Raw genomic sequence first — 27887 nt, 5'->3', positions numbered from 1 at the left:
ACCCTTGGAAAATTTGAAGCTCCTGATCTTCAGATGTACTTTGAAACTACTCTTACCGGAGTAGCTAAGAAGTATTATTTCTCTTTCAAAGAGACAGCCAGAGGAAAAGAATGGCTAGATGAGATCAAAACTTCGAAATCTCCGTATGATTTTGCAGTACCCCTGTACGATCAGTTCTGTGGAGATCTTTCAAATCTGAGTGAAAAGGCTAAAGAAACGGCCAAATCAAATATCTATGCTCTCAAAATCTGTGACATGAGATATTTTGAAGAATACTTGAATGAATTTCAAGAATATTACTGTACGATTGGTGAACTAGAGAATACTGATCTAGTCAACCTGTTGCACAGAAAACTCCCTGAACCATGGAGAACAGCTGTGAGAGAAAGCATAGCTGAAAAACCAATTGAAAGATTTTCAGTTGGAGGAATTGCCGACAGAATCCGGCAATTACTGAAGGAACAATGCAAAGCCAATCTTAGAGCTAAGATGGCCAAGAAACAACTCAAAGGAGTTGAAAATTTCTGTTACGGAATACTGGATATGCCCACAAATTGGGGATGTCATGAATCCAAGTTCCACAGAAAGAAGAAAGGAAAATATTACTCTAAAAAATTCAAAAAGAGTAATCAAAGAAAAGATTGGAAATTCAAGAAAAGTTTCAATTACAAGAAACAACAAGATGAAGATCCTAAAAAGAAGTTCTTCAAGAAAAAGAAGAATACTCATCAACATAAACAACCAAGCAAGAAAGCTTGCAGATGTTGGTTATGTAAAGCTGAAGGGCACTATGCCAATGAATGCCCAGAAAAGGGTAAAAGATCTACTAAGGCTTTTTTTGAAGAATATGAGCAGATAGTAGAAACAGCAAATATGAAAGGCTACGAAATAGCCTATTCTGATGACGAAGAAGACGACAGGTCAGTTTACTCTGCCTGGTCTGAAGAAGAAGAATCATCTAAGTCTGAGACAGATTCTGAAGTAGAGTACTTCGAATCCAGACAAATGAATGTTTTGAAAATCAAAAACTGGGAAGAAAGTAAGACAGAATCCTTAATGTTTTCTTATCAGGTGAACCCTGGTACATTCGTCTGTGACTACTGCTTATGTCACGAAAAGAATGGTCTCCCTATGTTTTGTGAAGAGTCAAAAAAGACTTATCACAAAGAATGCTTCATAGCTGAAGCAAGAAGAAAAACCAAGAATGGCCTTGTCAGCCAATTGGTTGAACAAGAATATGAAGAATATTTCTCTGAACAAAAAGAGAAAAAGGTAGAAGCCTTGTTCCAAGAAATCATGGAACCATCTTCCAAAATAAAGGAAGAAATCATCGATGAAGAAAAAACCGATGAAAATGAAAGGTTTGAACTGGTCGAACCACCAGAAATTGTTCCAGAAGAATGTAAACAATTCATTCCAAAGGAACAAGCTCAGGAAAATGAGCTTCAACAATCGAAAGTCGTCTCTACTAGTAGATACAGCAACTACATAGAGATTGGACTAAAATTCCCTTATCACAAAAAATATCATCTACATGCCTTTGTAGATAATGGATCAGGATTTACAGTCGCAAAGAGATTTGCAATTCCAGAAGAGCTCTGGAAAGAAGATAAGAAAACAACTACAGGTGTGACATTTGATGGAAGCCATCTCACCATGAATAAAGTAGCAAAAAATGTTCATATCACCATTGGTGGAGGAACATTTATCATCCATAATGTCTGGCAATCTGAAGGCCAAGGCTCAGATTTCTTGTTGGGAAATGATTTTATTCTCCAACAGAGATTTATTCAGGATGAAGAAGCAATAGGCTTCAGAAAAGGAGAACGGGAGTTCTGGGCAGATAGGCTTATTCAAGCTAGAAGTGTAGTAGGTCCTCACTTTACTACCCAATATCAGAGATCGCAACAAAAGAGTGGTGATCTTACCCCCTACAAACCCAAATTTGAACCCATACTCCAAATCAAACAACAAGAAGAATTACTTGTTGAAGAATCTTCTGAAGAAGAAGAAGAGAAAAAAACTAGTGAAGAAGAAGAAGCTAGTTTCATCCACGAGCATAACCTCAAGCATTTCCAGAATAAGCTTGAAACCCAGAAAATTCCTACTCTTGAGAAAATCAAGAAACTACTCGAGCAGAACATCGATGTAGATCCCCAGAAGTTTTGGGAAAAAGACCCAGTGGTCTGTGAATTAAGATTACATGACATGAATGCCATTTGTCATGTCAAAGCCATTCCTCAGTGCAAAGAGGAAGATAAAAAAGAATTCCGAAAAGATATTGAAGATCTCCTGAACAAGAGATTAATTAAACCTTCCACTAGCCCTCATCATGCTCCAGCATTCTACGTGAGAAATCATGCAGAAAATCTAAGAGGAAAAGCTAGAATGGTGATTGACTACAGAGATGTCAATAAGAAGACTGTCAAAGACGGTTATCAAATTGCTCAAGTAAGAGTACTGATCAACCAGCTCAGAAGAGCTAAAGTCTTTTCAAAATTCGATGCAAAGTCTGGTTTTTGGCAGGTCAAGATGCATCCTGAGAGTGTACCTCTCACTGCATTTGGAACACCTCAAGGACATTACGAATGGTTAGTAATGCCTTTTGGTTTAAAGCAAGCTCCCTCAATCTTCCAGAGAAAGATGGACAACATCTTCAAACATGTTGCGGAGTTCTGCATCGTCTACATAGATGACATCCTGGTCTTCTCCAAAAACAGAGAAGAACACATGAAACACCTCCACGAGGTTGTAAAGCTGATAGTTCAACATGGAATTATCCTAGGAGAAAAGAAAATCTTATTTATCCTTGATGAAGTTGATTTCCTAGGAATCAATATCAAAAATGGAGTGATAAAACTTCAACCTCATATCCTTGAGAAGATCTGGAAGTTCCCAGATAGAATTCCTGATGCTAAGAGTCTAGAGAGATTCCTTGGTGTCATAAATTATGGGAGAGATTTCATTCCCAAAATCTCAGGGTTAACAGCAATGTTATCTCCCAAGACAAGTTCCAAAAGAAAATGGAGCTTCACAGAAGATGATGAAAAAATTGTAAAGCAGATAAAAAATCTCTGCAAAAAACCTCCCTCCTCTTCAACAACCAGAAGAGAATGATGAAATTATCCTCCAAACAGATGCGAGCGATAATTATTGGTCTGGTGTGGTTCTAGCGAGAGCGCCTGAAACTAACATTGAAAAGATCTGTAAATTTTGTAGTGGCAAGTTCAGCCCTGCAGAACTGAATTATCCCACAGGGGAAAAAGAAATTTTGGCTGTCAAAAAAACAATTTTAAATTCTCCAGCTTTTCTTGGAAAACCCTTTACTGTTCGCACCGATTGTGCCAGAGTAAAGAATTTCAAAAATTTCAAACTTGATAAAGCTGCTGGTAGAGGAAGATTAGCAAACTTGAAATTATTTCTTAACCAATACGATTATGTTGTTGAATTAATTGCAGGAAACAAGAATTATCTTCCAGACGCCTTGACCAGAGAACTGGCAATGTTCAATCGGAAAGACGACGACGAAGGTCGCAATCCCAGAAGCAGAAGAACTGGGAAAGAACATGAAGTTACTGAGGATCCCAAAGAAAAAATCCTCAAAAGATTCCTGCTAAGTCCAAAAGGACTAGCCACAACTGATCAATCCTAGGGTAAAGGATTGGCTAGCCCGTCTCAAACGGCATACGGTAAAGGCTCATCAAGACCGTTGACGGCTGTTGCTTTGCCAAAAAGCAAACCCACTCCAACTGGAGTAATAAATGTTTTCAATTATGAACTTCGAACATTCGATACTCCTGTGTTCAGAACTGGCAGGAGACTAGCTTACCACCAGAAGGCAATTCTGGATAACCTTTTATTTGCCTTTCAGGAAAGAAGCAGTGGTCTGATGTTTCCAGCTCTCTTTGCATTAGCTGAAGAACTCTATGAAAATGCAAGGCCACAGTTCGAAGAATTACAGCAGAGTGCTGTCAAGAAAGAAAAAATTCACTTCCTAGAAGATTCAGAAAGTGCTAGGGTCCCTATCATAGCACTCAAAGAATCAGACTGGCATGAATTCTATTGTTTGATAGGAAGTCATAATTCTGAAGATCGTATTCCTCCAACTCTCTTCATTATTGCAGGACCCTATGTTGGAAGATACCTGGTAAATGTTCAGAGTGAACATCCGCAAGATCACAAGCTTTGGCTTGTTGAAAATGGTTTTGTTCATAATCTGTGGACTAAAACTAATGATTATCTCAAAGGCTTGCCTCCTATCCTTGTCAACACAGTCAAAAACATAAGGAAAAATGACTGTACGCTTCGTCTGAAGTTCAGATCCACTCCTCTAGAATGGATCCAGAAGGCAAATGGTGAGGTTGAATATATTTCTCCGTATCATTATGTGAGGATTATTCAAAGACAATATCTTCAGCTTGCCTGTGTTGGGTACAATGGCCAACCAAACTCAAGCATCCCCTGGATGAAAGCCATGGCCCTAGAATATATCAAGAAGATCATCTCTGAAGATATTAGCAATACCTTCCTGGCAGCAGGAGAAAAAACCATTATCACTGCATACGATCATCCTGACGTAGTCAGCAGTGACCTATTCCTATCTCTCACCAGAAAAGAGATGGACTCGACATTGTCATGCATGCAATGGGTGGAAAAGCTTGAAAATGACAACCACTACAAGATGTATGTTGATACAGATGTCGAAGACAATGCTACAACGGTAAGAATGGCCCAAGCAGACAACAACTCTTTTGTCTTTGGCCACTGTTCAGAAACTGACGACAACATGTAGCAGCTGGTGAAGAAAAAAGCACCAAAACAAAGAAGCAACTGTTATCTTTTTAAAAGGTACTTTTGCTTTTCAGAAAAGAAGAAGGTGAAAAACATTTCACCAAATACTTTTGCTTTTCCCTGACCGACCTCCATTATCAGGAGCACTCAGAAAAGCAGAAGATCACGAAGTTGTTCGGTACATTTTTAGGTTTTGAATTCTAGTTTGAGTTCCGCTCCCTATATAAGGAGCCTTAGGTTCAGTTGTAAGGGATTCGAAAATTTCCATATCAGTTCTAGATTCAAAAATTGAGTAGAAGAGTCTTCACTCAAATAGTATAGCAGTGTGCTTCCTTTTCAGTTTAGAAGTGTGAAGTAAGTGCTTTCATTACAAGTAAGTATCTGTTCTCATTCTTATGGATAGCTAAACAGCTTTTAGCTGTTTACCTGAGAATGAGGCTCTGAATGTTTAACGTGTATGTATATTTGAATAAATGAATTCATATGGTTGCTCACCCACTTCTTCAAATTTTCTTTTTATTTCCTTAAATATGTTGGTCATTTGATCATTCTGTATTGTTTTCACTAAGATGCATGCATCCTGTAGAAATCCAAGGTTCTAAATTGTACTATTCCTGAAAAAATCAGTTTTAAAACCAAAAATTAGGACAAGCAGCAGTGATTCCGCCTGTTAAAGTAACCATTAGGTGAAAAACTTAGGCATGTTGAAGGCTAGTCTTGTTTTCGTTTTTGTCGTTTAAAACAAAGTTTTTTCAAAATACTACTGTTAAAACCACGGGTCAACATAGGATACAAAAGACATTTCTAAAAGGACTTATCCTTATTAGTCATTCCCTAAAAGTAATAGTGTAATACAAGAGTGTTGGGCGGTTGGGCAAAATACAGTGGCTTTTTGGGTATACGGGAAAAGACCCTTTAATATTTGATTGAACAAGGTCCAAGGAATATGAGTTAAAGAGAAAGTAATCTAAAGAGTTAGATGTGTGAGACTTTTACTCTTTTACACTCTTATCCTAAAAGGTTCCTAGTCATAGGATTATCATTTGGACATTGATAATCCGGAAAGACTAGCACATACTATGTATGCTCAATATGGAGGATGATATGTCTCTTGTCATTCATGTAGAGACACTAATACAAGTATGTGGGTGCTCTTATCTTAAAGAGTACACTGAATGCGATCATTAGAGTTCTTGTATGGAGTTTTACTTACATGTCAAACTTGAACTCTAAATTGCAATAATACAAATTAGTCTTTTGACCTCAGACACCATGGTTGTCTTATGAGTGAGTGGATTAACTCTTGATGATGCAATAATATTATGTCCCTTAAAGGATATGATTGATGCATTCATTGGTGTAATCAATTCGGTCATAGAGACATGTGAGTGTACAATAAAGAATCTCTATCCTTAAGTAAATAAGGTGTATGTTCAAAGATGTGATTCAATGAGTCTTTGGCCAAAACATTGAATGAGATTAAAAAGGAGTTTGTAATCACATTATAAGAATCACATAAGAATGGAAATCACTTTAGGAGGTTGACATATCAATTCCATACCCCAATGATGTGATTTAGAACATCATGTTAGAGAAGGACCGTATTGTATTGTATTGTATTGTAATTCCAATTGAATAGGTTATTTGTAATTCTATATTAACTAGGGTAGTCATGATATGTTGCAAGACGTCACTCATGACTTGTGAAGTCCCCGAGGATTGATAAACATTTATGATCCTAATAACAAGGGAGAATCAAAATGCAGTTGTGATTCGTAAATGAAATAGAATGGTTCTATAAACTTCACTGCCTTGTTAATTAGAACCTAAGAGATCGCACACCATATAAGTGGATCCTCCAGATTGTAGATGAAGAAGATTAAGCAAGAGTTGGTTATGACCAAATAATTAATTAGATTTATTATTTGGACATGATTAGGTTTTTCGGGTAAAACCGAACCTATTGGGCCTAAACGATTGTCGGGCTTTGGTGTGGACTTGGGGTTCACTAAGTGAGAGTTGAATGAAAGCCCAAGACACAATTTTAGTGCCCAATAGCATGTATAGACCAGCCAACATATTGGCTTTGTGAAAGTCAATATTTCACTTTTAGCAGTTGGAGTTATTTCCTATTATATAAGGTGAAAGCATGGACAAAGAGAGATAGCAAGCAAGTGTGTGTCTCCACACTATCATCTTTTAGTTGGTAGGAGAGTTCTCTCTTTGTCTAATTGCACAAGTTGGTGTTATAACAAGGAATGAAGAACACTTGCATACTTCTTCCTTTCCTTTCATCTTTCTTCATCTCTTGATTCACTTGGTGAAGATCCCTAGAGGCCACATCCTTTTGTGGCTCTACTTGTAACATCAAGGAGGAGTCTACAAGCACAAGAAGGAGTTCTCAATCCAAGATGCTTCAAGGTGGAGGAAACACACACAAGGAGAGATCAAGGAGAGGAACTTTGGTGGTTCACTTGGATCGGATTGAAATCACGCTCCAAGGGTGAGTAGAACATAAACTCCCTCTTTGTTCTTCCTTACTAAGCATGCTATGTTTATATACATATCATAATAAGCCAAGATAATGGGTTAAAGGAATGGATCTTATGTTTAGTTAGTAGTTTAATTGTTAAACTAATTCCGCACTAATTAAAAAGTTTTGAAATCCATCCGTTCCTTCATTTTGGAGGCAGAAATCTAGAGACAAGTGGCTTCAAGGTGGAGATAGAAATACTAAATTCTTCCACTTAACCACCTTGGTTAGAAGAAGAAGAAGAAATAAAATTGAGGGCCTTTATGACTCATAAGGAAACTGGTCTACTGATTCTAGTGTCATGAAACAAATTACTATGAATTTTTTCACTTATCTCTTCTCTTTTCACAATTTTGATGACATTAGATTCTTCATTCCTTGGCTTTTTCCTGATATTGATCAAAACAGTTTGGATAATCTGTGCAGCCCTGTTACCTTGCTGGAAGTCAAACAATCTCTTTTCTCTATTGGAGGTCTCAAGGTACCTGGACATGATGGTTTCCCTGCAATTTTCTTTCAGCATCATTGGCCTCTGTATGCTTCTGAAATTTTTTTCCAAACTGTTCAAGGTTCCTTCAATTCTGGTATTATCCGTCCTGGTCTGAACCACACCATAATTTCTCTAATTCCTAAGATTGAAGGACCTCAAAACATGGCTAATTTTAGACCTATCAGTTTATGCACCACAATCTATAAGGTAATCTCTAAAATTATTGTTGCTCACATTAGACCGTTGATGCAGTGCTTGATTAGCCCTAATCAAGTTAGTTATGTCTCTGGTAGGCATATTACTGACAATATCATGATTGCTCAAGAGCTCCTTTTTTAATTTCAGAAATCTTGTGGCAACTTCTTTGCTTGGAAAGTTGATCTTTCTAAGCTTATGACAGGTTGAGTTGGGGCTCTATTGAAATGGTGTTATATAAAGCTAAATTTCTTCCTTCACCGGTCAAACTGATCATGCATTGTATAAACTCTGTTAGTTATCAAATCTGCTTCAATGGTGAATTGACTGATTCTTTCAATGCTCAAAGAGGCATAAGATAAGGAGACCCATTGTCTCCCTACATTTTTTGTTTTGTGCATGGAAAAGCTTTCCCATCTTATTCAATCTGCGATTGGTGTTGGCTTGTGGAAACCTGTTCGTGCCTCTCAATCTGGTCCCAAGGTTTCACACTTCTTCTTTGCTGATGATCTTATGCTTTTTGCTAAATCTTCTTCTAGGCAAGCTACTGCTATTAAAAATTGTCTTGATATATTTTGCTCCCTATCTGGCCAGGATGTTAGTTATGAGAAATCTCTTATTTTCTGTTCTCCAAATACTTGAAATTCTATTGCCTCTAATATCAGTAGAATTTGTGGATCCCCTCTAACATGTGACCTTGGCAAGTATCTCAGAATGCCACTCATTCATTCAAGGGCTAACAAGCATACCTATGCAGGGATTTTTGACAAGGTTCAATGCAAGCTTTCTAGTTGGAAGAGTAAAGTCTTGAGTATGGCCGACACACTTACTCTCGTTCAATCCATCTCTTCTGCCATCCCAATCTATGCCATGCAAACTGCTAGGCTCCCTGTCAGCCTATGTGATAAGCTAGACAAACTCAACATAGACTTTATCTGGGGGGATACTGATGAGAAGAAAAAAGTCCACTTAGTTAACTGGGACACCATCTGTCAACCTAAACAACTTGATGGTTTGGGCATCAAGAAAACCTTTGACATGAACCAAGCCATGCATGCAAAAGCCAGTTGGAGACTTTTCCAACAAGATTCTGGTTTATGGGCTGCCATTTACAAGGAAAAATATCTTCGAAACTGTTGTTTAACTCAGCATGGCTATAAACCCCCTCCTGACTGCTCATCTACTTGGAGAAGCATTGCTCATGGTTCTGCTACTCTCAGGAAAAGTCTTACATGGCGTGTGGGAGATGGCAAAACTATAAAATTCTGGTATGATCCTTGGCTGCTCCCTACTGCCCTTATCCCTCATGCTCTTCCTAATGCTATAATTGATGACAATGCCATTGTTTGCGATTTTTGGGATGATTCTGGCTGGAACTTTAATCTCCTATCTTCTTTCCTCCCTGCTCACCTGGTTAATCTAGCTATTAACTTACCTACTGGCTCTGAGGGGTGTGGAGATGATGTCCAAATTTGGGCTGCCACCGCTAATGGCTGCTTTAGTGTTAAGTCTGTTGAGAATGTGTATAAATATAACTCCCACATTGAAAAAATATAACTTTGCTTATGGGTTTATAAGGGTTTGGGCCACTCCATCCATTGCCAATTAGTTTTGGATGTGAACCCTAGATTACTTTATCATGATATCAGAGTGGGTTACCCACGTGTTTGGTTTCAGCGATGGTCACACGTGCTCACCGTCACCCAATATAACTTGTCCACGTGTATGGCTTGAGAAATCGCCACACGTGCGGGGGCGTGTTGAGAATGTGTATAAATATAACTCCCACATTGAAAAAATATAACTTTGCTTATGGGTTTATAAGGGTTTGGGTCACTCCATCTATTGCCAATTGGTTTTGGATGTGAACCCCATATTACTTTATCAAAGTCTGCCTACAACTTGATATTTGATTTCTCCCCTCCCATCAATCTGGAATGAGGAATTGGTTGGCATCTTGATATTCCCCCCAAGCAGAAGACCTTTCTATGGACTATTCTCCATATGAAACGATTAACCAATGTTCAGAGAGCTAGACAAGGCTTTGCTACCTCTAGTCCCTGTTCGATATGTAACTCTGCTAATGAAACGCTCCTCCATCTTTTCAGAGATTGTCCTCGAGTGAAATGCATCTGGTATGCTATTCTCAAACCCAGCTCTGTCCTTAACTCTTTTATTCTTGACTGGAATGGCTGGCTTGCTGCTTAATTGCATTGCACTGCTCTGACTCATAAGGGCATTAAATGGTGCAATATGTTTGTTTGCGTTGCTGGCACATTTGGAAATGGAGGAATAAACAATTATTTGATCCTAACTTCACTATGCCTCTTAATCTTGAAAAAATTATTTTGAGTTCTGTTGAGGAATGGAAACTCGCTGTTCTTAAGACTAAAGTATCTAGAACTTATGATTTCTCTATGCTTGCTTGGTTGAGGCCTCCTGAAAATTACTATAAACTCAATGTTGATGGCACTAGAGCCTCTTTGTCTGGAAAAATTGGTGCCGGTGGTGTCATTAGAGATCATTTTGGTAATTGGGTTACTGGCTTTCAAGTTAACTTGGGTGTTGGTGCTATCCTTGATGCTAAGGCTTGGGGTCTCTATTTTGGTCAGAGACTTGCAAGTACCCTCCACATTTCTAACCTTGAGATTGAGTTTGATTATGCTATTCTGGTTCATTTACTTCAGAGGCATGATCTCTCTCTGCACCCTCTTGGGTCTTTGATTAATGGTTACCATCACTTCATTTCTGTTCTGGAAAATACCAAGATTACTCACATCTTTTGTGAGTGTAATATGACGGCTGATGCCTAAGCTAAAATAACTCATTCCCCTGGTCTAATCATATTTGAAGAGCCTCCTACTCATGCCTCTCAAGCCTACCTTGATGACATTGATGGTGTTCTCAGAGTCAGGCGAACTGGAAATGATTCTAATTCTTAGTTAGCTGTTTCTTCTGTTTTGGGCCTTTTGGCTCCTCTTGTAACCAAAAAAAAAAAAAAACATAGAACCACAGGGTAGCAAATAATCAAGAAATGCGAAAAGCCCAGCAAGCAAGCATGCCAATACAGAATGCTGCTAATGCCAAGGGACAAGTAATACTGTAATGAAAACAATAACTCATATGTGGCTACCTAGGTCATTAAATTTTCAATAGAATTACATACAACTCTGCCAATCCGGAGCAAGTGCCCAACTAAAAAGCAAATAAGTCCAAAATCTTAGGCTGTTCCTATGTGAACTTGGATTGGAGCGAGTGTCATGCCAGAGAGAATCAATTTTGGGTGCTCAAAACATCTACTTGTTGCTGTTCTTTCTTTTTCGTGACCCACTTAGGGCAGCCTTAGCTTTCGCCCATTCATTTAATGAAGCAGCACTTCTCACAAATAAGCAGGTTTTACCTTTGTCAACAGTGCCTGTAGATGCTTGCTTTGGTGTCAAATCACATATTTTTCCCAGATCTGGAGCATTGTCATTGCCAGCAATAATCTGTTGATTCTCTTTAGGAGTACTCCGTGGTAAACCATCCCCCTCCTTTCCAATTATCCCCAAAGAAGAGGATTCACCTCTAGTAAGTTTATTCTTATCTTGCTTTACTGTTTCCTTGAGCTTGCTGCCAAAAGAGCTCATGACATCTACACCTCTGGGCTTTTGGAACCCTTGTTGCTTGAAAGAGATACCAGCTGGTAGAACTTGTGTTATGCTGAAAGAGCTTCCAGTATTGTCATTAATCAATTGTGTCCAGGACGATTTCTGGCGCCATGAAGCTCCTCTACCTGACTTAGTTGAGTTTGATAGTGCATTTTGAGGTTGAGGATCCGCATTCTCCTCCACCAGTTCCATCTCACAGAGCTGGCCTTCCAAGTTTCCATCTCTTGCCAAGTCCTGGTTTTTGCTGTCAGAATGGGGCACTTCAAAAGCACCAGAACCAGAGTTTGGCTGGGCCTGTTCAGTTACACTCCCAGTATTCTCATCAGTCAGTTGTGTCAGAGATAATTCCTGATGCCATGAAGGAACTATACCCGACTCATATGAGTCAGATACCGACTTGGTAGGTTTATGTTCTGATCTTCCCTTAAGTGGTTCCATCTCAGACAGCAGTTCTTCTGAGTTTCCGTCACTTGCCAGGTCCTCAGACTGGTGCACATCGGAACTGCCAGATTTGGGCTCCATTTGGTTACTAGAAGATCTGCCTGTCAGTATATGTGAGACACTGAACCCACTGTTGTCCCTATGACCGACAAGTTGTCTCCATGAACATTTTTGAGACCATGAAACCGGGGCAGTGGATTGTTGGACACCCAGCTCTGGTTTATCTGGTTGAGATTTAGAATCAGTATTTGAGCCAGGGATATCAGGCACCAATTCTATTTCATTGTAATTCTTGTTGAGAAGGGATTTCCTCTTTTTGTTAGGAGGTCCATTAATCTTACTGCACACCTGTGTTCCGCTGGATCTCAATTCCTAGTAAACAAATATAGAATAAAGAGAAATAAGTACTTCTAGGAAGCTAGAGACCTTGAGCAAAAACAAAGTATAGAACTCTAGGAGTAACAAAATAAGGCTATACTATACCTCCAAGGCCGATACTATGTTTTCTTCATGTTTACTTGACACAATATTAATTATGAGGTCGTCTTCCTCAGCTTCCGCTTCAGTAGGAAGATGAAGCTCACGATGTTGTTCACTAGGCAGAGGCAGAGGCAGAGGGGAGGCGGTAGTATTGTGATCAGCATCATCAGAAACATGTTCCAATTCCTTTTGTAAGAGCTTGTCCATTACTTTATTCATTATACTAAGCTCTTTGTCATTGATAACATGGTCAGCTGGTAATTGGTTTTGTTGATCAGGAGAAGGGTCAGAAACAGCATGCTCTTCACAGTCACAGAAATGAAGGGGGAGAGAAGGAACTTGAACACGTTGGAAACTGTATTTGTGCTTGCCAGTTCCACTAAAGGGCAAAGCTTTCACCTATACACATTTAGTCATATATGCAGATGGAGATTAAAGAAGAAGCACAATATTGCCAAGCACATATATAGATAGTCGAGTAGAATAGGCTAGGCTGAATAAGCAGAAACTTAAAAAAAGTAAATAAGGAGGGCATTACGGTTCTTAGAGCAGGAAAGAATAAGCGAAGCTGCTTGGTGCTGTGTTGTGAAGCAGTTTTAGCTTCTTGGGTGGTGTGCTGCTTAATTTGAGCAGCAAGTTGAGCATTTTCTTGTTCGCCCCATTCTCGTCTCAAACGAACAAGATAATGTTCTTTAGCCTTGTGGAGCTTCAGCTTCCCGCCCTTCCAAACGCACCCATTATACTGTATACAATGACGACAGTAGTAATTAATCTCTAGGTCTTCTATTCTATTCTAGGGGCCAAAAGAAAGAATTGAAACACATATACCGTGGCGAACAGCTTGGAGAGGGACTTGTCTGAGCAAGGCAGAAAGTCGACGTAAGCAAAGCTACGGCCTTTGGTTCTGATTATATCGATTCCGTCGACGCTTCCTCCAACTCCGGTGAACAGCCTTTGCAGATCGTCTTCCGTCACGCTCTCTCCCAAACCCCCAACGAATATTCGCTCTCTTCCTCCTCCTTGTTCCACTTCCATCATCTCAACCAGATTCTTTCTCACGCGTCGCTTCTCTCCTCTCTTCTACTTCTACTTCTACTTCTGCTTCTACTTGAGCTAAAGTGCTAAACCCTACCCTTTCAATTTGGGCCCAAGTCGGGCGGCCGGGCCCAATTTCAAACAAAGGCCCAAAATTCAAAGGATTTATACACACTACACTATTACAAAATTAAGCGAGAGGAGGGATTGGGAGGAACCCGGAGCGTCGGGAGCGAGATGCCTGTAAAGACAGAACCGTGCAGATACTTTCAGCGTGGCAGGTCCTCTTCCTCTTCCTCTTCCTCTCTCTTTGCTTATTATTATTAAATCAGCTGTCTTCAGGTCTACGATTTCATCTTTTAATCATAGACAACATATACATAGGAGATGCATAAAGCTCATGTTCTTTACTGCTTTCCCCAAAGAGTTTGTATAGAACTGATGGGTTCTTGCAAAATTACAAACTAGATATAGAAGAAACTGATGATCGACTGGCCGCATTGAGCCTTTTCATCTCAACAAGTAGAGTAGAGCAGAGCATGCTAGGTTGACTCTTCCCCTCTGTGCGGGGGGTTGGAGGTTAGATGTTACACCTGTCGGTTGGTTGAATTTATCCACATGATTGCCCTTTCATTTATAGACTTTACATTCCTAAGGTAGCCAACACAACCTGGGACTGTGCTACCACCACTTATTGTTCTCACTCACTGTCCTTCTCTTCTCTTCAAACTCATTTTGTGTCTGAACCAAACTATAGACTGCCTTTATTTTGTTTACATGATACTTTGTTTGTTATATATATATATATATATATATATATATATATATATATATATATATATATATATATATATATATATATATATAACTTTTTACCATGCTTCTTTCAGCTGTCAGTATGGAGATAAGTGTAGATATCTTCATGTGACTCAGCAACAGCCAAAGTCGAATATCTTTGGTGGATTTGGGTCCCAATCTGGCTCAGATCAGCACCAAAAGTCCAATCCTTATGGTTTTGGTGTTCATAACAACTCTCAGTCAAAAGCGGGAACTGATAAGGTTTCTTCCACCCTCAGATCTACATCCATGTATTAAATAGAAGGTCTTCATTATATCATTTGAGGCATTTTCATCCTCATTTAAATTGCAAGTCACAATTTCACAAGATTTCCAGAAATTTATCAATTTAAAAAGATGAAAGCTTTCAATGATTGATTAATGACAATAAAGAATCTTATGCTCATGTTGGTTTTGAAATTTTTCACAAGTTACATCGTTGAAAGCTCTATGTGTATGTGTGTCATTTAATACTAGTGCTACTTGTGATCAGCCTTTCCAAAACAAATGGACTCGTTCCTCCCCCGCAACTGCTACTGCTACTGCTACTCCTTCATCACGGAGATCTGATAACCAGCCCCAGACAACAAATCATGAGTAAGTTATTGGCTGACAGTTTTTATATTTGCAGCTCTATAGCTTTGCACTGCCATTGTTATCTCGTGATTTAAGTTAATATATCTAACCACCTGTGAATCCATCTACCTGAAGGTGCACAAATCCCGAGTCTTGCAGAAGTATAATTAATGAAGATTTTGAGCGTGAGAGACCACTTTGGAAACTTACCTGCTATGGTCACTCAAGAAAGTATGTTTAATTAGCCACATTCAAAAAATTTTGAGACTTCGATTCTAGTCACTGCTGTAGGGGACTTCGTCTTTGAAGTTCTTAGGTAAAGTGTTCAGCAATTGATATGCACTAATCGAAATAAACACTACATTTTGAATTTATTTGTTTGCAGTTCTCCTTGTGATATTGTTGGTGATGTTAGTTACGAAGAATTGAGGGCACTGGCATATGATGATGCTAAGCGAGGGCTGAACTTGCCGTCAATAGTAAGATAACCTTACATATCACAGTTTACACTTGAATGCTCATATGCGTCTATGACTATATTTGTGTGTCATCGATGTGCTTCTGATTAAACAATACTGGACAGATTGAAAGAGAACGAAATCTGGTTAATACCAAGTCTATTGAGTTTGAAAATCTTCGCAAGCCCCGTGCTGTTCCACTGAACTCTACTGTTAGCCAAAGCCCTTTCGCTTCAGCTACTGCAAATGCATTCTTGCAGACTCCTCAAAGTAGTGCTCCTCCTTCAGTATCAAGTTTCAGTCAGTTTGGTACATCCCTCAACGTGGGATTTGGACAAAGGCAAGTCTCACTTCTCATATTTAGACTACATTGGTCTCAACTATTCTAAAATCCGTCTGTTTCCCATGCTTCCACCCATACATAAAGCCCTCCCCCTTTTTGAGACTTCTAAGCACCCTCTCCCTTATTAACTCTGAAACTTCTTATTCATATCCTCAATCCTGTTTTTCATGATTTCCATGGGCTTAACAACCCTTCATTGCAATTCTTTTCCAGGCCATCTGCACCAGCAAATAATGGTATTTTTCAGCCGAGCCTGTTCATGAATTCTAGCCATGCTTCAAGTGGATTTGGGACAAACAATATTCCATCTGCAAACGTTGGTAAGACTGTTTTGTTTCAGTGGATTTCAATGTGTGACTTTGATGCTCATGTGGCACTGGTCTGGTTAATTGGAATGGAACAAATAGGTGTGTTTAAGAACGAGGAATAGGTAGCTTCTCTTGGGTACCATTATCTAGGTGTTTAAGATATATGCCCTACTGATTGGAGAGTGTTGATTAATTATTTTTTTGGTGTTTTCTTAATGAGTTTATGATGTGATCTGGACTTTCATGGATTTCACATTCATCCTAAATAAATGTATCATCTGCTGTTTTGTAATAACATCTATGAAAGAAAATTTAATACCATTACATTTTCATGATTCTTCAATTGCTTCTTATTGTAAATCGTAGGTTCACTTGCCAGCCAATCTCATAACAGTATACGCGGAAGTATTTTTACCCACAATGTAGGATTTGGCAACACTGATGTCATGAGACCTGACAGCAACCAAATATCTAGTTCAGCAGTGCCATCACAATTTCCTAGTGCTACAATTAGCCAGCCACTTATTGTTTCAGACGGACCTAGCTCTGCTTCCATTTCAAGTGGACAAGTAACTGCAGAAGCCCAGTCACTGTAAGTTTGTGGAAACAATTTTTTCTCTTCTATATATTATCTTTCAGAAAGAAATTATATTTATTTGATAATTTATGTTTGGGAATCGAGAAATCGGTTGATCTATGCACTTTCTTTTTTAATCTTATCAGACTGTTTGCATTTAATCTACAACCTGTATTTACAGTTCAACTGAAAATGACCTCTTCAAACAAAAACAAAAAAAGATGGCTTACACCACATCTACATAATTGGAATGTGAAACCCAAAAAAACAACTGAAGATGACCGTAACACACCACATCCACGTGATTGGAATCTGAAAACCTTTACCCAAATTACTTGAGATTCTAGTACAGGTCCATCATTATTCTCTTTTAAAAGCTATATGATACATGTAACTAGATTATACTAATTTTGCTTAAATCGAATATTTTGGTATATTTACAAAGGCCAGTCCAAATAAAAAAAAAATGGTATATTTACAAAGGCCAGTCCAAATAAATAAAAAAAAGGAAATTATAAATAAAATACCCCAGATGTTTGTCATTTGTATCGCCCTTTGTGCTACTTAGTTTGCTGTTCTTGTTTTGGGCCTTGAACCCCCGTTCCACCAATAAAAAGTATCCCAGACTCATGGAAACCAATACAAGTATACCACATAGGAAGTTTCCAAAACAAGCATAAACTACTGAAAAAAATAACATAAAAATATTGTTAACCTAATCTCTGGTACCCGTGTTCTTTCATTGTTTCATAGGTCTTCTAGTGGGTGGTAGTGTGCAGTTTCTACAATTGTGCGCTGGTGTTCAAAGCTATGTTTAGCTATTAGCAGATGTGAGTCAATGTTTTAGTTGTTAGGCATGCTTCTGCTTCTTGTTCTTGATTACCAACAATAGCAAGATAAGCTTTTTCAACGAACAATACTGCAGCACCTCTACTATTGGGATTAAAATATTAAATCCTATTGTCAATAGAGGCAAGAGGTGTATGGATTGTTCAAAATGGAATTATAGTCGTTTGGCTTTGTAACATGCTATAATGTTAAACTGAAATTTCAGTTCAAAAAAAAAATCTCAAACTTAGCATAAAATTCTCCCAAAACAAATTTAAAAATGCCCTTGATTAGCATGAAAGTCTCAAGATTTGCTAGCAACTCTTAGGATCTCCAACAAGGATTGGTTTTAGAAAGGTATATAGCTTGCATCTTGAAATCCTAGGAAGACATTATTGCTATATAGTATCTCTTAATTGGACAGGAGCTTGCATGCAGTAACCCAATAGTAAATTAATAAGGCACCAATACTTCTTTGATCTCACCTTGCCATGTGTACCATCATCTGAATTGTCCATTCACTCCATTGTTTAGGTCCAGCTTCCAGATAAAAAATGAGCCAAATGACAAATCTCTAACCATTTGATTATCATCAGGATAATTTCAGCGGTTACCAGAACCATTGTGTTCATTTATTAGATCACTGTTAGATGTTCAAAGATTATCCTCGAATGGGTCTTAAAAAACAGGCGCATGGTATGGTGGACCACAGATAATATTTACACATGTATGTGAAAATTGGGACCTCCTCACCAGGATAAGTTTAATATTCATTAATCAGAACCAAAAAAATCCTTCCATAGAGAACCCAAGCACCTCCACCAAACCACCATAAGTATTCTCATTTAGGTTTTTATTTACTCTTTAACATAATTGTTTCTCTTCAAATTCCAGCAGCTTGATTTTAGTTTTTTGTATCCTCTATCCTCATTACAATTATCTCTGTACTTAGAGCTCTGTTATGTGCTTCTATTTATCTTTTGCTCTTCTTGTTTATCCTACAGAAATAACATACAAAGAGAGAAGATTTCTGGGGACATGAGTATTTGGTTGAAAAAGAAATGGACACCTGGAGAGGTAACATCCTGGGGTTTCATAATAAGCTTGCACATTTATACTCATTGTGCATCATTTATTAGCATTTCTGAGTATTATTTTGTTTAGAGATAAAACCAAAGAAAAAAAATGTTTTAATTCTGCATTGGATGCAAATAGTTAAGTCTTATTGGGATTTGGGAACATGTCCTTTTCCCTTTATTATTTTATGCCACAATGTTGATATTTTATGATACTTTTAGGTGATAATTCCACATTAGTGCATTAAGAAATTTGATAAAGATTTTTTTATGCTTAAACTCAAAAATTCAAATAGCAAAGTAAGAAGGCATGCCCTTGCTATTTACTATTAGAAGAAGAAAAAAGAAAAGGTATATCACATTGTTATCCTCTTCCTCAGAACTCTTTATGATTGCTTATTATTTGAAACCATGATGTTAACTTGGTATATAATGAATATTCCAACTTCATTTTTATTTTGTTTCTCCCCAGGTTCCAGAAGAAGAACCGCCAGATGCATTGGTTCAGATTGACTTGTAGGCTGTAGCAGTACTTTATGAACAGGATAATCACAGCACTTACTGTTGATATTAATATGCAAGGGAAGTACCCCAAGTGCAAAAAGACATCTCGAAATCTCAAGTTGGGTGAGCGCAATGAAAGGGGAGGACACTAAAAGGAGAGGGAAAAACTTCATTTGTGCAGGCCACATGGTTGCAATGTATCTTCATGCATGCCCGTATGCCTTATTTGAATAGAACTGATGTGCCATCTTGTTACTTGATTTAGCTTTATCCAAACCCACCCAACTTATGAGTATTTAGAACCATGTGATGATATACTAACACAATAGCTTATGACTATTTAGAACCATGTGATGTTATACTAACACAATCTAAAAGTCGGCTGAGACTAGAAATGACTGCAAATAAACACCGAGAAGACCTTGTGGACTGTTTGGAGCTGGTAATTATTAAAATTTTATCTTACAAAAGAAAGCATAAATTACTAATTATTGCAATTGCAATTCCTACTGCTGCTTGTTGGTGAAGCGAAATTTTCAACTTTGTCCTTCCTTTTTAGAGCAAGTTCACTCGTTGGGTCACCAGGTCACCCACTATTCACTACTTTTTAGTGTTAATTTCACCCTCTGGATCACGAGCACAGTGTATTTCGTGTCCTGGGTCACCCTGTACAGTGTTCTAGGTCACCATGGTGACCTGCACAGTGTATTTCGTGTCCTAGGTCACGAGCACAGTGCATTTCGTGACCCAGAGAATGAAAATATACACTAAAAAGTAGTGAATAGTAGGTGACCCGGTGACCCAACGGGTGAACTTGCTCTTAGGGGTGTACACGAGTCAAGCTCAAGCTAAACATTGATGCTGCTTGTGATCAAAGGAGAGGAGAATGGGCACCGGTGATCCGAATTAACATTGTTGGAGTTAATTTCCAAAAATGGGTAACAGCTTTGAACAAAATAAGAAAATTTAAAGAATATTGTTAAAAATGCTTTAATGCATCTAATTTAAGCTTCCGGAGTTCCGGTCATTGATTTACAAATATAAGAAATAATTAAATAAATTATCTCGTATAAAAAATAAAAGTCCTAATGATCAAGACCTTAAATGAGCTCATGAGGACTTTCTAATTAATGGTTGTAAGACTAAGACCCACTTTTCGATTATATTTCGGCAAATCAACCATTAGATGTTTAGGTATGCATGAGTAGATCACTGAAAATTTTCTTCTAAATTGTTAATCGTTGATGTACCATACTAGATCAAATCAATGGACAAATCAAATCTGTCAAACTTGAACCTTTCATGTTAATAAATGATAAATCACGATTATGAATGCCTTAACGATTTTCAATTTGGATGAAAATTTGCAAAAATGATCTACTCAAGAATATCTAAACATCTTACAGTTGATTTGCAGAATAGTGATCGAAAAGTAGGTCTCACAACCGTTGATTAGAAAGTCCTCATTTTAATTGTCCTCGTTAGAAGGTCACCCATGTCTAGTATATATGTACAAAGATATTGTAATCTTAGCTATACTAGTGTTAAGCTCTCGTAAATTTACTAATGCAAGGCAGGTTGATAAGCATTACAAGCGCTTTAACTATATTGTCATCGAATTGGTATTAGTAACTAGGATCTACTGGCCTGCATATGAGGAAACAAAAGTTATAATAAGGATGCCGGTTGCTCCTGCATGTATAAGGATACACATATATAATCAAACTAAAACATTATAATGATGCCGGTTCCTACACAGTTTAGTGCCTTTGCTCGACGTTCTAGGAGTGGCAGGTCCTACGTTCTATTGAATTGGCATGTAAAACTGAACCGTATAAAGACTTGGAAAGAAAATATGAGATATATATTTCAAAATTTGGGTCCTTACAAGCTTATGATCATTTGATCATAGAATCAGCTAAATTCTGCTGAATCCGTAGCATTTCCTTAATCTGTGTACTCTCATGACTCTCCTCACCTCCTCCACGCCAAGCCAGTTACCAGCTTCAGCATGAACCATGCTCAGTAAGGTATAGTTGGCAGCGTTCTGAGGCTCCTTTCTAACAAGATGATGCGCCAAGGATTCTGCTATTTCTAACCTTCCGTGAACCTTGCAAGCTGTAACCAAAGAACTCCAAATTCTACTACTTGGTTTCATGGGCATTGATCTTACAATCTCACAAGCATCTTCGAGCTTTCCAAACTTTCCAAGAAGATTAATATAGCAAGCATAATGCTCTAAAGATACAGTTATTTTACTATCTTCTCTCATAAGTTTAAAGATCTTCTTGCCTTCTTCCACCAGGCCAGCATGGTTACAAGCAGATAAAACTGAGAGGAAAGCAACCGCATCAGGCTCTATCCCTCTATCTTGCATCTCAAGAAAGAGTTTCAAAGCTTCATCACCACGACCATGAAGGCCATAGCTCTCAATCATTGTGCTCCAGGAGACAGAATCTATACTTGGCATCTCCTTGAAAATTTCATGTGAATCCGTGAGACAACCACACTTTGCATACATATTGATAAGTGCATTCCCAATGAAAATGTCAGAATTTAACCCAGATTTCAAGACATAGCTATGGACTCCACATCCGATCTGTAGAGAAGAAAGTGAGGTGCAGGCGGAAATGAGGGCCAGTAACGTTACAGAGTTTGGATCAATTCCTTGAGCTCGCATTTGACTGAAAAGTTCCAAAGCTTTCACGAAATCCCCACATTGAGAATAACTCCCAATCATCAAACTCCACATAACAACATCTTTAAGAGATACCTTGTCGAAAATTAGCTTGGCAGGACGCAATTCTTTCCCGCGCTTGCAGTACATGTGTATGAGAGCTGCTGAGCAATGGTGATCTGATTCAAACCCATGACGAAAAGTATAGGCATGAATTTCCTTCCCATGTCCTATGTCTCCCAACTCGGCACAAGCTGGTAAAATGGCAAGCACAGTGACTCGATTGGGTTTCAATCCTTCAACCTGCATTTCGCGGAAGCAATTCATTGCCATCCCATAGCTGAGATTAGCAATGCATCCCGAAATCATGGCAGTCCAAGAGACTTCATTTTTCACTTGCATGTGACAGAAAACATGGAAGGCCATCAAAGTTTCGTGACACCTCATATACAAATCAAGCAGAGCCGTTGACAAGAACACCGACTCTTCAATCTCGTCATGGACAACAAGGAGGCCATGAATCTGTCTCCCTAGTCTAAACTTTCTTGTCCTTGCACAAACTGATATGATGCTGGCAATCAACTCCGCTTTCAGTGTAAAACCATTCGAATACATTTGTTTAAGCACACCAAGTGCTTTTGCAAGATGCCCATTTTGTATGTAGCAATTCATCATGGAATTCCAGGTGATGGTGTCTCTTTCAGGCATTTCATCAAACACCCGGCGTGCTGCTCCAACAAGTGCGAGTTTGGCATACATGGAGATGAGAGAATTGGATACAACGGAGTCTGAGATGGAGCCTGACTTGAGAGCCATGCAGTGAAGTTGAAGCCCATGCCCATGGTGGGAGGAGCATGCTTTGATGATTGAAGGAAGGATGGAGGTGTTTGCGTGGAGGAGGCCATAAGAATGGAGCTCGTCTTTGTAAAGTTGAAGGGTTTGATCATATAATCCTTTAGAGACCAAGTCTTTGATTTTGATGTAGCAAAGGCCAGAAGACGCGAACCGACTCCTGATCACATGATGCATACTCCTGTTTCTGTAGCTTGTGTATATTGATTTCATAGGTGGACATTCTTTGTTTTTGTAAAACTTACTTGTGTGTGTTAGAGCATCTCCATTCCTAATTCAAATGCCGAAAAATTGAAATATAGTTAAGCCACTTTACAGTTCTACTCTGGTAGCCCCGCCCTGAGAGAGATTGAGAAAGAAAAGGTAACCAAGGCCAGGAGGAGATAGATGCAGAAGAATAGGGCGAAGAGCCATTTGCTTTTTGTGACAATGATGTTGGTTACTATCACTTTTTTTTAATTTGCTTTTCCGCAGAACAATTTTTGTTCTTAATTTGATCTTATCAAACTGGTGTGTTTGGAAGAGGGACTTCGAGGTTAAGATGGATTACAAAAGCTACTCTCTTTGTTTCTTTGGGAACTAAAGCAAAAATAATCCGAGCATCAATAATTTACAGGCAAGCGACTCGAAAGTGATTATCCCTATCATTCTTCTCAAGTCTCACCATCAAGAGCAGTCAATACATAGCAAAACATCGGATGCATACATACACATCAATACTCCTCTTCTATTACTCATTCAATGACAGAAATTCATTAAAATAGAGATCTCAAAACCAAATATGTTTTTGAATACAACATCCTTTTTCTATCTTAAGAAAGAAATAAAACCTGCTAAATACACAAGGCTACATATATCTCACCTTATTTGACCTCTCTCTCCTCATTTCCATTTCATTATAATAACTCATGTCTTTCCAATTTTATCTTCTGGGATCAGTCGGCTGTCATTGGTTGGGTCATGCAACACCTGAAACGAGCCTTCCGAACGGTTGTCATGATCTCTGTCTCTGCAATCTCGAGCATTCTTACCACCTCGGTGAAGGGTGGCCTGGCATCAGGGTTGGGATCCCAGCATCTCGTCATTATCTCACCAAGAACAGTTAAGCAGTCAGCGGGAATAATAGGACGGACACCCTTATTGACAACTGCAAACGCTGCCTGCACTGCTGTCATTTTCGAGAACGGAAGCATCCCTGTAATAAGTTCCCAAAGAACAATCCCAAAGCTGTAAACATCAACTTTCTGAGTGTACGGCCGATGCTGGATCATCTCCCTGCAGAGAGCCATACGATATAGCAAATGCACTCAATAGACAATCTTAAGTTTGATATATACTATGTACACTAGGTAACAAATAAATAAATTTCTAATAGCAGTTCTCAAGACTGAACACCGGATAAAGATCATTAACAAATTACTGATTTTACAATAGAAAAGTACAACCTTGAAAACTTTTCAATGTTCTGATTTTTCCATCATGAACTTAGTAGTCTATTTGACAACAACACTTGACAAGCTTCATATTAACTCAACCAATCAATGCCATCCAATTGGGCCAGTTGGCAAAAACATATGAAGCAAAATTTCAAAAGCAACAAATAAGAAACCCAAGAGAGAACATGAGTCATGATGCAATCAAATGCTCGAATGAGTGATTCATAAAGATAGGTTGGCTTTAACTTGGTAGAGCAAACAATTCATCCTGTGTCCAACTGAATTTGGTCATCTAGTCCATGTCCTAATATATTTATGGCCAGATGTTGGAGGCATGCTGAAAATAAAATCCCACCTCAGACATTCTAAGTAACGTAAATAATGACGAAATGAATCTACACAACAAGGCCTAAATTGGCATGGAAATTAATTTTTTAAAAGAATAGACTGAATGAGACCGGTACAAGAATTGAATTTTAATCCACACAAGAAAGTAAATTAAGATACTTCCGATCATTCGACTGCATATGAGTGAAAGTCAATACATTCGTTGAGCCATATTCATGCAGTAATCAGTTATGTGTGTAAAAACCCAATCCAAGATCCATCTCCTACCAAACTTAGCATATAATACTTTAGATATATCATTTTCAAAACATAAACATTTTTAATGCTGGCTCTTTACTCAAAATTTTTGAGTTTAAATTTCATCAGAATCAATTGCTAAACTTTTGACCGTGCAATTGTCTGTTCATAAATTGGCTTATCTTTCATGCAACATGCAAGTCATAACTAATCTACATCTGGATAGTTGCAATGTATACTGATGAAATAATACTAGTGATCTGTAAAAATGATGCTAATAACCTGAAAATGATTAGAAGAATAAATTATTTTCATAATCATAGACCAATTTTAGATTGAATCAAAATACTGGATGGTACACTTCATATTTTGTATGCAGTAAACAGAGAATAGTTGAAGCACTAAAGCTACCAAAAGAAACTAAACCGATACAAATCTAGTTTATATGCTGCGTCACATTTCATCCATGTATCTATTGGCCCCCAAGTCAATTACTTTACAAAACCCTATTTGAATGACAGAAGGTGTTCAGATTCCAGAACTACCTACCAATACCTGTACCCAAACACAACTCACCACAGTATATTTCCTTTTTGTAGGAAGCCAAGTCCTTGAGTCACACTTTTAATACAGATGCAAACACCACTAATTTATGGTCAAAGAATATCAAGACCAATTCTAGTTATGTTACCAAGACAGTGTGATAGCATCATATCTAATTATATCAATACCGAAGGAACACCTCAGAATTATTTTGCAGACGATAATCACAATCTTTTCTAAGTACCACTTTCCCCAGTACACCTCACACATTATATTGCAAGCTATTTCTTTGGTTTCTAGTCATTAAGATTTTATAATATATATAATACTGGTAGATATTCACAAACAAAGTACAACATGTTTAAAAATGTAAACAAGATCACTTAGGTGCTATGAGATACTGGCTCTGCCACTGTATTCCTTAGGCGTCTTCTATTTCTAATATAAGGCAGTTCCTCTAATAACATCATGCTCTCAATGTGAGAAGATTTCATACGGCCGACTGGCCATTTATCTATCTCTTATGCAATCAATCGCAGTTATCAAAAATTTAAGAATACCCATAAATAGTACATCACATGATTTTTGAAACTAGAGAAACCATTTGTGTTACAGGAAACGGAATTACTCCTTCAATGCACGACCATATGTTTTATTTTAGACTTTCAAAATAGCAAACTAGATACAAATCAGAAACTATGAACACATCTACTCTTTGCCAGAGAAAATACCAATATCAACAACGGAAGGTAAATGCAATTACTCTTACAAAAAAAGACAGAAATTAAGATATATAATTTTCAAACAAATTTTCCCAAACTGAAAGTAAAATTGGCTAACAGATACCAAGAGGGGAATTGAGAAAGAGCAATCAAGTAAAGGATCATCTAGGCTAATGACAAAAAGGCCATGAAAAAGGCAATTAGAATTCAGTAATAAAGACAAAAACAGTAACAACCGAAAAGATATCACAGCTAAAGGGTCAAAGAAATCTTACGGAGCCATCCAGCGGTATGTCCCTGTCTCTGGTGTCATTCCTTCCGTCTGCACCTCAATACGGGCAACCCCAAAATCAGCTATTTTAATTGATTTGTCTGAAAAAATCAAAAGGTTGTCAGATTTCAAGTCTCTGTGAATCAGGCCGAGACCATGAACATATGCCATCCCCCTTGCAACATCCAGAGCTTGCTTGACTGCTAACTTCAACGGTACTGATCGGCTCTGCCGCCTCATCAAGAATTGCCGTACTGAACCACCCTTAGCATACTCTGTTACAATGCACCAAACCATTGGTTTACGGCAGCCACCAATAAAACGAACTATGTTTGGATGCTTCAATGTAGCCAACATCTTGACTTCCTGTTGAAACTGTTGCTCCATTATCTGAGCCTTTTCTGGGTCATTCTCAGGCCTCTCCAAAATTTTGATAGCAACATCCTCTCCGTTGTAAGTACCTCTGTATAGCTTCCCAAAAGCACCTTGTGCAAAAGCGTCACCCATGTTTAGCTTTCTTAAGTCAATTGTCCACGCCTCATAATTCTCAAGCCCCTCTGTGACGGAATTGCTGTCCATTAGAGCACAGGCAAGCTGATCATCACTGAGAGCGTGGGTGACTCTTCCGCGATTAACACTTTGGGCAACAGAGTAGTTGTCATTTGTGCGTCGGCGCAGGCCTTGGTGGTTCAAGATGCGTGTGTGGGAATCATTAGTATTAGAAGCAACGCTGCTGTTATCTATAGACATGGCGACAGAGCCTCCATCAACGCTAGTTTGCATACTGTCAATGGACATGTTAGTACCCTCACCCTCACCCTCATGGAGTTTGTGGTAAAAGACTTGAGACAAATCATAGTAGTTGTTATCGTTGTTGTTTAGACCTATGATTCCAGTGAACTTGGCACCACCTTCCAACATTTCCTTGTCCAAGCAGAACCCTCCGACTTTGCCCTAATTGTTCAACATCAGAAAGCTAATAAAACTATAGTTTTTTTTGTTTCTGAAACCAACACCCCTTTTTCCTCAAAAACCTGAAACCAAAATTGACCCACGGAAATAAAATTATCCGTGATTATAGAGAGAGTAAAATCAAGCACAACAGTTGTTCCGAAAAAGAAGTGAATTTGCAAATTTGAGAGATGATTGTCCTGAACAACGAGTTTTTAGGAAATCGAAACAACTAGTCTACGAAATGGGAAAATAGTCAAGCTGTGAGCTAACTTGGCTACATGAACAACGCAGATCATTTGGAAATTGCATCGGCTAGGGGAGACAGAACGTACCTTAATCGACGATTGCCCAGAGATCGGAATGGAATCCACAACACACGACCGCAAACAAAGACCTCTTCTTCCCAGTCTTCCTCTCTCTCTCTCTCTCTCTCTCTCTCGCTTTCCTTTTTTCTAGTTTCCAATACTTAAATCGGGTTTTTTTTTTTTTTTTTAATATTTATTACTCTGGGCAACTCTTCAGTGTGATCCCTCGTACCCTCCCTCTCACTCTTTTCTTTCCCTTTGTACCATTCCTTTTTGGCAAAATCATATTAAATGTTTGCATTTTTTAATATTAATCTTTTTAATTTTAATTCAGTCCTTTTCTCTTATTTATGTTTATAGCCAATATAATATGGCTGCAGACAACCCTACGTTCCTTTCCTAAAAAAAAACAGCGTTGAG

General features: G+C 38.3%; 4 protein-coding genes across 4 annotated transcripts in view; 1 reads left to right on the top strand and 3 right to left on the bottom strand.

Annotated features, from left to right (window-relative positions):
- LOC133708838 (zinc finger CCCH domain-containing protein 16) overlaps positions 1 to 19552 on the top strand; it is a 52676-nt gene extending 33124 nt beyond the window's left edge. Inside the window, exons 2-11 of the mRNA XM_062134375.1 lie at positions 13845 to 13896; positions 14506 to 14674; positions 14946 to 15049; positions 15164 to 15259; positions 15414 to 15507; positions 15612 to 15826; positions 16043 to 16149; positions 16504 to 16729; positions 18547 to 18619; positions 19091 to 19552. Coding sequence (XP_061990359.1) covers positions 13853 to 13896; positions 14506 to 14674; positions 14946 to 15049; positions 15164 to 15259; positions 15414 to 15507; positions 15612 to 15826; positions 16043 to 16149; positions 16504 to 16729; positions 18547 to 18619; positions 19091 to 19138 — 1176 coding nt within the window. The 5' untranslated portion in view covers positions 13845 to 13852 and the 3' untranslated portion in view covers positions 19139 to 19552. The remainder of the gene's footprint in view (positions 1 to 13844; positions 13897 to 14505; positions 14675 to 14945; positions 15050 to 15163; positions 15260 to 15413; positions 15508 to 15611; positions 15827 to 16042; positions 16150 to 16503; positions 16730 to 18546; positions 18620 to 19090) is intronic.
- Positions 11027 to 13671, bottom strand: LOC133708837 (protein REPRESSOR OF SILENCING 3). The gene is made up of 4 exons (XM_062134374.1): positions 13409 to 13671; positions 13119 to 13322; positions 12584 to 12979; positions 11027 to 12472 (listed from the first exon to the last, which is right to left on the bottom strand). Exons 1-4 carry the CDS (start codon positions 13616 to 13618, stop codon positions 11306 to 11308), a joined length of 1977 nt encoding a protein of 658 aa, XP_061990358.1. The 5' UTR covers positions 13619 to 13671; the 3' UTR covers positions 11027 to 11305.
- Positions 19553 to 20952: 1400 nt separating the features above from the next.
- On the bottom strand, positions 20953 to 23007 carry LOC133710651 (pentatricopeptide repeat-containing protein At4g31070, mitochondrial). Its single transcript, XM_062136788.1, has one exon. The coding sequence runs from the start codon at positions 22862 to 22864 to the stop codon at positions 21041 to 21043; it is 1824 nt and encodes a 607-aa protein (XP_061992772.1). The 5' UTR covers positions 22865 to 23007; the 3' UTR covers positions 20953 to 21040.
- Positions 23008 to 23360: 353 nt separating this feature from the next.
- On the bottom strand, positions 23361 to 27642 carry LOC133709139 (serine/threonine-protein kinase STY13-like). The gene is made up of 3 exons (XM_062134774.1): positions 27495 to 27642; positions 26213 to 27242; positions 23361 to 23926 (listed from the first exon to the last, which is right to left on the bottom strand). The coding sequence occupies exons 2-3, from the start codon at positions 27127 to 27129 to the stop codon at positions 23587 to 23589; spliced, it is 1257 nt and encodes a 418-aa protein (XP_061990758.1). The 5' UTR covers positions 27130 to 27242; positions 27495 to 27642; the 3' UTR covers positions 23361 to 23586.
- Positions 27643 to 27887: the final 245 nt, after the last annotated feature.

This window comes from Rosa rugosa, chromosome 5 (genome assembly GCF_958449725.1).
Source record: "Rosa rugosa chromosome 5, drRosRugo1.1, whole genome shotgun sequence".
Taxonomy (NCBI): domain Eukaryota; kingdom Viridiplantae; phylum Streptophyta; class Magnoliopsida; order Rosales; family Rosaceae; genus Rosa; species Rosa rugosa.
This window is presented reverse-complemented; position numbering and strand designations above follow the sequence as displayed.

What these genes read in the sequence shown, in the direction of transcription:
- LOC133708837 (XM_062134374.1), bottom strand. Translation starts at nt 13,618, where the DNA reads ATGATGGAAGTGGAACAAGGAGGAGGAAGAGAGCGAATATTCGTTGGG. An exon ending in TCTCCAAGCTGTTCGCCACG is followed by an intron (nt 13,323 to 13,408) that starts GTATATGTGTTT and finishes CATTGTATACAG; the next exon opens with TATAATGGGTGCGTTTGGAA. An exon ending in ACATAGTATCGGCCTTGGAG is followed by an intron (nt 12,473 to 12,583) that starts GTATAGTATAGC and finishes TTTGTTTACTAG; the next exon opens with GAATTGAGATCCAGCGGAAC.
- LOC133710651 (XM_062136788.1), bottom strand. Translation starts at nt 22,864, where the DNA reads ATGAAATCAATATACACAAGCTACAGAAACAGGAGTATGCATCATGTG.
- LOC133709139 (XM_062134774.1), bottom strand. Translation starts at nt 27,129, where the DNA reads ATGTTGGAAGGTGGTGCCAAGTTCACTGGAATCATAGGTCTAAACAAC. An exon ending in ACATACCGCTGGATGGCTCC is followed by an intron (nt 23,927 to 26,212) that starts GTAAGATTTCTT and finishes GGCTCTCTGCAG; the next exon opens with GGAGATGATCCAGCATCGGC.